This window comes from Phaseolus vulgaris, chromosome 2, assembly GCF_000499845.2.
Source record: "Phaseolus vulgaris cultivar G19833 chromosome 2, P. vulgaris v2.0, whole genome shotgun sequence".
Taxonomy (NCBI): Eukaryota; Viridiplantae; Streptophyta; class Magnoliopsida; order Fabales; family Fabaceae; genus Phaseolus; species Phaseolus vulgaris.
The window spans coordinates 15,578,077-15,588,753 of record NC_023758.2 but is presented as its reverse complement, the minus strand read 5'-3'; the positions used below and the strand labels follow the sequence as shown (position 1 = coordinate 15,588,753).

The 10,677-nt window shown below is 46.8% G+C and overlaps 1 protein-coding gene across 1 annotated transcript; it reads right to left on the bottom strand.

Annotated features, from left to right (window-relative positions):
- Positions 1–9,666: 9,666 nt before the first annotated feature.
- On the bottom strand, positions 9,667–10,323 carry LOC137809088 (filament-like plant protein 1). Its single transcript, XM_068610230.1, has one exon. It carries the CDS (start codon positions 10,321–10,323, stop codon positions 9,667–9,669), a length of 657 nt encoding a protein of 218 aa, XP_068466331.1.
- Between the last annotated feature and the right edge of the window lie 354 nt (positions 10,324–10,677).

Below are 10,677 nucleotides of genomic sequence, written 5' to 3'. Positions count from 1 at the left end.
CTCTTCCCACATCAACGCCGCCATCTACGCCTGCTCCACCTCCATCATCGCCACCCCCACAAGCTCCTGCTTCGCCAGTCCAAGCCATTCCATTGGCAACTGCAGCACCCGCGGTTGAGGCCGCCGAAGACAATTTCTTGGAGGACCCCCCGAGCGCCTCCACACCGTATGTATCAGCTGGAGGGGGTCCTCCTTCAAATACCTCAGCCGCAGACATTGCTCCAATCGGGGATGAGGTTGCTCATACTTCTCCAATCCTGATTACCGAATCCCCGACGTCGCCACCACGCCCAGAAGTGCCTACTGAAGAGCCAACTAAAGAAGGTGGCGACGAAAACCAACAACAGGCCCACCCATCGCCTCTCCAAGCAGCAAACCTCCCTCTCGAGGTCACGAGGATGTGGGAGCCTTTATCTGCCAAGCTGAAGACGATAGCAGAAGACATCCCCGCCATCATAACTAGAGCTGTGCAGAGCTCCACCAGGAAGCTCCAGGACGACCTCTTCAACCTTAGAACTGAGAACAGCACCATGAGGGTTGAGGTGGAGAAGTTGTCCTTCAATCTGACACTCGCGGAGATTGAACACTCCTGAGTTGAAGATGCGATGAGCACCGAGCTCCGGTTGGCGCGCAAGGAGGCCACTGAACTCCGCCATAAGGTGTAGCAACTGGCTCAAGAAAAGATCGAACTAGAGAGCAAGATTGTGCCTTATCGCGTTAAGGTGGCTGACTTGGAAGCTTCGATAAAAACTGACGCCGCCAAGGTGAAAAAACTGGAGCAGAGGTCTGCTGATCGGGAGATCTTCCTTGGTAAGGTGGAGAAGGCGAGATGAGCTTCAGGATCCTCCACGCCGGTGAAAACAGCCTTGACAGGGACCACACTCGCAGGAATAGGCGTGTCAGTAATCGCCTGAACAAAAGGCATAGGAAAAACACGAGGTGGCGACGACGGCGCAACCTCTTCAGCAGTAGAACGCCCTTGCTGCTCTTGAAGAGCTTGACGCAGCTCCTCAGTCACCTTGCTAAGCTCATCATTCCTGGCGCGAGAGGCGACCAGGTCCTCATGCATTCTCGCCTGTTCTACGCGCGAGGCTTCCACAGTTGCCTGCAATGAACGCATCATCTCTGCCATCTGCGCCATGGTCATGGCGGCGGCGCCTTCAGCAGCGACGGGCGCAACCGGACTTGAACGATTGCTTCTCATTTTTCTCATGAAACTTGGCGAATCACAGAATGTAGCGAACAATACTTACTTCAGCTACGATCGATTCAGCGATCAATCGGAAAAACTGCGCGAAACTCTGCAAGAAACTCAAGAACACCGCGAACTTCCCAAGAAACCTGCAACTCCACCAGAAACCACCGCTTCTCCCACGGATAACCAAACGAGTGAAGGAACTCAAACTCCACCGAACAAATCACGCGAAAACAGCAGAAAATTTCACTTCACCGGACAAAAATCCAAACGATCGGTGGAAAACGCGAAAACACTGAACAAATCTCAAGCGAACAGCAAACTGCGGTTGCACCAGCACACAACCACGCAGAAAATCACGAAAACCTCCAAGAACTCACGCTGTGGATGGGAACAGGTTTTACACGGCCCCACGATGGGCGCCTGATGATCCTGCCTGTTGACCAGAACGTTGGAACCTGCCTCGTCAAAGGATCGACGTGTGCACCGCTTCAAACCTCCGTCCTTCTTCAAGATCTACCTCAAGAACCTGCAAAAGAACAGAGCGGCGCCGCTGCGGCCGATCGCACTCCAACGCCCAAGTCAGTGACCGAACCACCAAATACTAAGAGCAAGAACACTCAGGAAATCTCAAGGAACCGTGCAATGTTCTCTCTCACAGTAAGCTCTAGAACTCGCAAGCGTAAAGAGTATAATCTGAACGTGCGTACCTCAGAAAGTTCGTTGAGAACTCTTATATACCTGGTCACTTTCTCTCTCCTGGCAGTTACAGACCTGGACACGTGGCTCGCATCCAGTCGTACACGTGCCATCATCTGGAGCCTCCTTGACTTGGGCGCTGCTTCTGACTCCCTTTTTGGCTAAGTTATTTATGCATGGTACTGCCCAGTGCATAGCTAACTTGGGAGCGCGATCTCTACTGGAACTGGCGAGTTAGGGTGCTCTTGTACACCTTCCCTGTGGTCTCGCCGGCCGCCTTCATAATCTGCACCACCTTTATCTTCGGCGATGTGCTTACTCTGGCGATGTCCAATCGCTTGGTCGCCTGAGTTTACATCTGGCGACTTCACCTTCTACTGGGCGATCGCCTGGTATGCTGGAGATCGGAACACGCCAACTTAACAACTGGCGACTTCACGAGCCCCCCGACTTCCTCCCCTTCTGCCAACCTGGCGCCTTGTCAACACGCCTACATTGTAGCTTGATGCCACGTCAGCACTTCCGACTACCAGGACGATACAACTACCTTTCACACTAGCTTACACATAGGGCAATATTCTTGAATTCTTCACTTTGAAGAAGAACATCTACTCGACGCTTATCAAGATGTTCCAAGGTAACTAAAAGAGACACATACAACCTTCAGTTTGGGGAAAAACTATCATTTTTAACTATGTAGCTATCTGTTGCAATATTCATTGTTAGAGGTGTTGAAGATGGTTGTGGCCCCTTCAAGACATGTGTTTGATGAAGCCATTTGTGTACATTTTGTGTATAGTTGTATTTGCTTTAAGAATGTCTTAGGTATAGTTTAGAGGTTGTTTAAGAGTAGGCTTTTTGCTGGGTAACTCACCTCACAACCCCTGACCATGTGATAAGAGCAAGCACAAATTTTCTGAAACTGTTTTTCACATGTTTTGCAAAAACACATTTACTGCATAAAAAAATTTGTTCTTTTCTAAATAAACAGATTCTTTTTTAAACTGATGCATTGACCAAGTCTTTTGAAAATCAGGTTTTGTGCATCAAGTATTTTGACTAAGTCTTCACTCTTTTTAGTCTGGTGCCATGTTTATCTTAAACAGTTTTTTCGTTTTGTCCCTGCACCTGATTGGTTGACTGAGTCTCCTTCACACAACAAATTCTCTAACTGCTTTTGAAAATAAATCTATTTTTTTATTTTCAATCTGTTCTTTTTATAACAGCTTTAACTGTTTTTTGAAAATCTGTTATAGGTTGTTTTTCTATAAAAAGAAAACTTGTTCCTACGTTTAAAAGTGAATCATACATTAGAGAAAACAAGTTTTACATCAGAGAATTAAGGATTTACAAAGAATTAGCATGTGTTCTTGAAAGATTTCAAAAATGAAAAGTGTGCTTGTTCTTGCTTTGTTCTTGCTTGATTCTAAGGCTTGGTGAGAGGTGTTGCTACTATGTGAGCAATCTGTTCTACTGGTCTAAGGCAGATTTCTGCATCCTCTATCTGGTGTATTCGTTTCATATTTATTTTCTTGTAAAAGTGTGATTGTAAACTCTTCTTGATAGGATTTCTTGAAGAGTGTGTGTGTGCTGAAATAGTGTTTTTCAACAAGTGTGCCAAGTTTCTTGTAGGGTTCAAGAACAGTGGTTGTGTAAGTGTGTTTGGTACGTTTTGTTTAATGGATTTCACCTGGATTAGGTGAGACTGGATGTAGCTCATTTGAGTGAACCAGTATAAATGTTGTGTGTTCATTTCTCCTCATCCCTGCACTCGGATTCTTGCTTATCTATCAATCTGTCTAAAATTGAATATGATCAATAAAAAATAAATCTGTTCTTTCTGGGCTTGTTCATACTGTTCTTATTTTCTAGAAAATCAGGTTGGCTCTGTTAAGAAGATATATAAGCTGTTAATTACAACTGGAACAAGTTGATTGTGATAGGTTACCTAATTGATTGACAAGCTAATAATTGAACCTTTATCACTTGCTTAAAAATTGAAGGTCACTGTTTTTGCTGTTCATAGTTTTCTCTTTAAAATCAGTGTGTGTGGCTTGCAAATTAATCTGCATAACTTCAAGAATCACTTGGCTGATATAAATGCTTTTAAAACATAAACAGTGTAAAAAAAAATTTGTTCATTGCCAAATAAATCAATTTATTTTTTGTGTACTGTTATAAAATTTGATTCTGCGCAAAAATTTTAAAAGGTCAATTCACCCCCCCCCCCCTCTTGAACTTTGACACTATTGAACCCAACAAGAGGTTCCTCTATTGCTATCATGATGGTTGGCATATGCAATATTATAAAAATCATGAAGTTCAAATAGGTTTATGTGGTGTTAACTTCTTTGACAAACTTGTAGAAGAACCCATCGAGTATCAGCAAATGAAAACTAAGGAAAACAATCTAGCATTAGATAAAAAAACTATCATGAAGAAACAACACATGGGTTTAAGGACCTCTTTTTAGTAGTGTCCAAATTCATTATAATCCATTAGCAAACCCTCCCTTCTATTCTCACCGCAAACCTTTCACACTCTCACCGTAAAACTCACTTCTCAATCTTACCAGAAATCCATATTCTTGTTAGAATATATTGTTGAACCAAGTGGTGTTCAATGTTTTGAAGAATCCAAATCCTTTGAAGGATGTTGAAGCCTCTGCTTTGCTTGATGTTGTTGTGCTGGTTTAAGCTTTGTTCTGGGGTAGTTTATATGTTGTAATCCACCCTGTGATTAAATCTAAAGCAATTAGCATCTCAATCGTTATGAAAGGAAAATGTTTTTCAAACTAAGTTAAAACAACCGATTGTTTTGTCGAAACAACCGATTGTTTATACTTAGGTGTTTTGAGAAAGATTGAAAACTGTTTTTGAAAGGTTGAAACTGTTAAGTACCAAAACAACCGATTGATTCGAGGAAACAACCGATTGTTTGTGTACCGATCAGGTCATCGGGTGTGATGACGTGGCAGCAAGCGACAATATAGGCGTGTTGAACGGGACACCTGGCCGACAGAAGGGAAGTAAATCGGGAAGTCAGTATAGTCGCCGATCGCTGAAGTGGCGTTCTTCGATCTCTAATGTGCGTAACCGGCGGTCACCAGAGTTGCGTCACAGTCGCCGTATGTGAGTACTAGGAGATCAGGTGGTTAGAGATCGCTGGGGAATGCTAGGAGATCAGGTGGTTTACACACCGCCGAAAGGGGCACATCGCCGAACGATCAGGAAAGCTTATTTAAGGTTTCCAGGAGGTACAAGTATGGAAGACGAGTTATATGTTTGTCACGTAGCAGCGGAGGATGAGGTTATCAGATGATCACACCCTAGCCAGAGGTCGGGTCGAGGGAACAGTTTCCCAGAACATGCATGGAGTGCAAGTGAAGCAGATCGTGATGGCGGCATGCGAGACCACGGAGATGGTGCACGTGGTGGCACCCGGTACTCGCAACTTAAGGGGTCGCGCTCCAAGGAAAGTCGTGCACCGAGTTACTCCCTGTATGGATAACTTAGTCGAATGGCGAGAAGAGTAGAAGTGACGCTCAAGTTGTGGAAGCTCCAGATGGTGACACGTGTACAGCTGGATGTGAGCCACGCGTCTAGAGGTGTAACCGTCAGGAGAGAGAAAAGGCTCAGGTATATAAGGAACACTTAACAGATTTTTGAGGTACGTTTTCAGAACGCTTTTCAGTACACTGAGATTCACTACGCACGGTTCCTTGAGTTGAGATATTCTCTCTGAGTTTTTGGTGATTCCTCCATTGACTTGGGCGTCGGAGCGCGATCGGCCACAGTGGCGCCACTTTGTTTTCTTCAGGTTCTTGCGAGGAATTAAGGCGTGAAGAGCAAAAGCTAACATGGTGCGAAGCTGATCCAGAGGAGAGATCTTTTGACGTGGCAAGACTCTTGCACTCAAGTCAAGCGGCAGGATCAGTTTGTTTTGGAATCATAACAGAAAAACTGTTTTGTGTTTGACTGAGCTTTAAATGCTTTAACTGTATACGCTCCAGTCATTAAATGCTTTGACCAATCTTTTAATGCAATTTAAGAGTTTGTTAAGATTTGATAACAAACTACATCTTTGAATATATTAAGAAAAACAGATTTGAGAATTAAGAATCTTTTGACAAAGTTTTTCTAAAGAGTTTTTCAAAGAGCTGAGATTGCTAAGAGTTTGTGATTGATCAAGGTGCTAAGAGTTTCCACCGTTCGTTTAAGTTTTCAATCGGTGAATCGGGGGTTTTAGTGGAAAAGTAGGAAGTTCGTGTTGAGATCGCGAGTTTCTATGGAAGTTTGAATATCCGAATCGGTCGTTTGCTGTCGCGGTTGTTTTCTTGGAAGTTTTTCGAGGTTAAAGAAGTTCTGACCGATTGATTGCTACATCAGTCGTTCCGGTGGTGCAGGTCCTGGTCGTTGGAGTTTGATCTGTTGATATTTCATGAGAAAGATGAGAAATACGCGTTCAAGTCCCGTTGTGCCACCTGTTGAAGAGAACGCCGTAACCATGGCGCAAATGATGGAGTTGATGCGCACGTTGCAAGAGAATGTTGAGGCGTCGCGCGCTGAGCAAGCGAAGATGCACGAAGACCTGGTCGCATCTCAGGCCAGAAACGAAGAGCTAGGCAAGGTTAATGAGGAGTTGCGTCAAGCTCTTCACGAGCAGAGAGGACGCACAACCGTTGAGGAAGTTGCACCGTCATCACCACCGCACGTTTTTCCGATGCCGTTTGCTCAGGCGATCATGGACACGGTGGTCCCTGCGAACATAGTGACTGTGAAAGCCTCTTTCACCAGCGTGGAGGATCCTGAAGCACATCTCACCGCGTTTCATACGCAGATGATGCTGTCAGGGGGCTCAGACGCAGTTTATTGTAAGATGTTCATGAGCACACTCCATGGAACAGCGCTGGAATGGTTCGTCAGCCTGCCTACAGGTCACATAACCAGTTTCCAGCAGTTCTCTAAGCTTTTCGTCGACCAGTACATCGTGAACAAGGCGCCACCTATGGTGTCTTATGACTTGTTCGACGTAAGGCAGCATCAGGGAGAGTCCCTCAGGGACTATCTGAATAGGTTTGGAGCACAGATAGTCCGCTTGCCTGGCAAGGACGAGGAGATGTTTGTGTACACCTTCAAAAAGGGCGTGCTGCCTGGACCTTTCAGCGAGTCGCTGATTAGGAGCCACCCCGCCACGTTTGCTAAAATCCGGCGATGTGCTGTGGCTCACATCGCTGCTGAGAGGGAGGTTGCAGAAAAGAGAGGGAACGTGGCTCCTACTAAGCCACGGGCCCAAACTAGAATTCAGCCGCAGAGGGTGTTGGAGACGGCGGCGGCCAAGAAGGATCAAAGGACTCACCATCCTTACAATCCAAAGAAAAACAAGGGGAGAGGGCCAGGGCGCCCTAGAGAGTTCAACCGCCCCCCGAGGTACGAGTTCGTCATGGGATTGGCAGACCTGATCGCCATCCTCAACATAGCTGCCAGGCTTAAAGTGCCTGAGAAAGTTTCAGACAAGGTGTTGGGACCAAAACCGGACACATGGTGCGAATTCCACAAAAGTTTTGGTCACTCCCTTGATTCGTGCTTGGCTCTGGGTTACCAACTCGCCGAATTGGTCAAGTGCGGTTTCTTGAAGGATTACTTGCTGGATAAGAGAACGGGGCAAGCGTCGAGCTTGCAGCCGGCGAGCAGTGAGGGCCAGGAGCATGAGGCGCCCATTCACGGCGAGATCCACACCATAGCTGGAGGTTTCTCAGGGGGTGGATGTACTGCATCACAGAGGAAGAAATATGAAAGGTCTGTGATGGCAGTAGAAACGTTCGAGGATCACTCGCCGGATGTGGACATCACGTTCACCAAGGAGGACCTTAGGGACGTTGTGCCTCATGACAACGATCCCATAGTTATCTCGCTAGTCACGGCGGGAAGGAAGGTCCACCGGGTGCTGGTGGATCAAGGAAGCTCGGCAGATGTCATGTTCTAGCCGACTTTCAACAAGTTGCAACTACACCTTGACCAGTTAAGGCCTTATGGAGGATGCTTGTACGGGTTTGGTGGCGACTAGGTGGAGGTCAGGGGGTACATTGAGTTGAGAACTACATTCACGGATGAGGCGGCCTCGAGAACGGAGAAGATCAAGTACCTCGTCGTGAATGCCCCCTCGGCGTATAACATTCTATTGGGAAGGTCGACCCTCAACAGGATAGGAGCTGTGCCCTCAACAAGGCACATGAAAGTTAAGTTGCCGTCAATGGAGGGAGTGGTGATCACCATAAGGTCTGACCAGAAGGAGGCAAAGAAGTGTTATGAAAATAGCCTCAAGACTAAGAGGTCGGTGAGCTACACCACCACAACGCCGCCTCCCGGTGTGGAGCCCAGGCCAGCAGAGGGGCGGGTTGTTGACACGGCGATCGGCGGCAATAGTTAAAAGTTTTAAAGACCTCATCGTCTTTCGGCGATCGGAGGCACCAGTAATGTTTAAAGCCCTCAACGCTCTCGTGCGTCTTGAGGCAAGAGAAGAAGTCCTCCTCGCCTTTGAGCGAGTGCAGGCGAGAAAGAGAAGAAGTCCTCCTCGCCTTTGAGCGAAGTGTAGGCGAGAAAAGAAGAATACCTTCTCGCCTTTGAGCGAGTGCAAGCGAGAAAGAGAAGAAGTCCTCCTCACCTTTGAGCGAGTGCAGGCGAGAAAGAGGAGAAGTCCTCCTCGCCTTTGAGCGAGTGCAGGCAAGAACAGATTGAAAGACCTCTTTGCATAAGCAGATTGAGGCAAGATTAAAAGTCCTCAGTGCATCCAGGGGGGAGGAGATGTACACCCTGGGCAAGTTGAGGCACCAGAGAAAGTCCTTCTCACCTTAGAGTGAGTTCAGGCAAGATGAAACTGAAAAGTCAGGGTGTTCATGACCTTAAACGGCGGGAAGGGAAGGTTGATGGAAAACGCCTTTTCCCCTTTAAGTGAAACATCAATGTTGACCCAGTAAGACCAGATAAAGCTTCCACGCTTGCGGGCGGTGTGAAGATAGATAAAATCCTTCTCGTCTTGAACGAGTTCAGGTACGGCGTGAAAGGTGGAAGAAGTTAAAGGATAGCTGAGATAGGTTCGCAGAGAACACCTCACTATCCAGATCATTGTTCTAAAACTCAGGGAGGTAGAGAAGGATCCGAAAGGCGCCTTTGCCCCCAGATGAGGGAACAATGATCAAGTTATGCAAAAGAGGGTAACATCGCCAGAACCCTATGGCGTGAAGGTTGAGATAGTGAGGGGGTTGTATGGCGAGTACCAGATCGGAGGAATTTCCGGCGATGACAGGAGAAGCGTGAACTTCACTTGGCAGATCAGGTAAGCTGTGTTTAGAATATTAGATTGAGTTAAAACCTGCTGCCTAGCAAGTGATTTTGCGATAAGGTTTGTTACCTTAAGTATAAGTATAAGTCATCGCCGATAATTGATGGTGGCTCGAGTTTACTTTGAATTAACAGTTTGTTAAGTTTGTTATAAGGTTAACAGTTTGCTCGAGTTAAAGCAGTGTGTGAAGGGTTAAGTTCAGGTAACGATGAGTTACTCCAGTTGAATGAGTATTACCAGTTATGTTGGTCGATCGCGCAGCAGATAGAGAGAGAGAAGACCAAGTCAAGTGAAAACATAGAAGATAGCGCTCTAATAAAAAAAATAAATAAGGTCATATATACATCGCCAACAAAGTTGTGCATAGTTCAAATATTACAAACAAAAGACAAATTCAAGGTTTTCAAAGAGGAGGTGATGGGGGAAAGCAGTTAGTCTTCAGAAGGCACAATCTTCCCATCCACCACTTCGTTGCAGATCGATAACATGGAGAGGTCGAGCTCCAGATATTGGCATGCCATTTGCTCCAGAGCGGCGTCAAACCCGGCGGTGAGGACTTGAGCAGCGCTTTGGTTGAGCTCGTACGCCTGTTTCTTCAACTCTTCTCTCAACTCACGAGCTTGGGCCAGCTCTGTAGCAATTCTTTCAGTTTCCTTACGAGCTTCGGTGAGCTCAGTGAGAGCCTTGTCCCTCTCAGCTTCGACCTTCCCCAAGAGGACCTCCCTCTCTGCTGATCTTTTTTCAATCTTCTCCACCCTGGAAGCCTCAGCTTTTTGTGCAGCCTCCAAATCTGCCACTTTGACCCTAAATGGGACTAGTTTGCTCTCCAAGTCAATCTTTTCTTGGAGTTGAGTGTGCAGCTTTTGGCGCAGATCGGAGGCTTCCTTGCGTGTGTTCCTTAGTTCCGCTTCCAGCGCATCCTCCATCCTTGAATGTTCCATCTCCTTAATCAGTAGATTGCATGTGAGCTTTTCAGCCTCAGTCTTTATGATGAGATTCGACTCTTTGAGCTCGAGATTTTCCTGTTGGAGCCTCTTGAGCGAATCCGTCGCAGCTCTTGTTACAAGCGAAGGGAAACCTTCCGCCATGGCCTTTAGCTGAGCTGCGAAGGGTCCCAAGGTCTCCTTGAAGGAATCTGGGAGACTTGAGGCTGATGCTAGAGGTGCTGGTGGAGTTTGATGTTGACTTTCACCACCACCCTCTTAAGCTTGTACAACAAGGGGGGCTTCAAGGTGTGGTGGTGAGGCTGGGGCTTCTGTTATAGGCATTGGGGAAGCCTGGGCACCCTCATCTTCTTCTAGTGCGGCCCCACCGATGGATGTGATGGAAGGAGGACCCTCTCCAACAGATACAAATGGTGTTGAGGCGCTTGGAGGGTTCTCTGCATAGTTAGGGCCGCTGCTTTCGACAACTGGGGGCGCGGCGGCCAGTGGTGCTGCTTG

What these genes read in the sequence shown, in the direction of transcription:
- LOC137809088 (XM_068610230.1), bottom strand. Translation starts at nt 10,323, where the DNA reads ATGGCGGAAGGTTTCCCTTCGCTTGTAACAAGAGCTGCGACGGATTCG.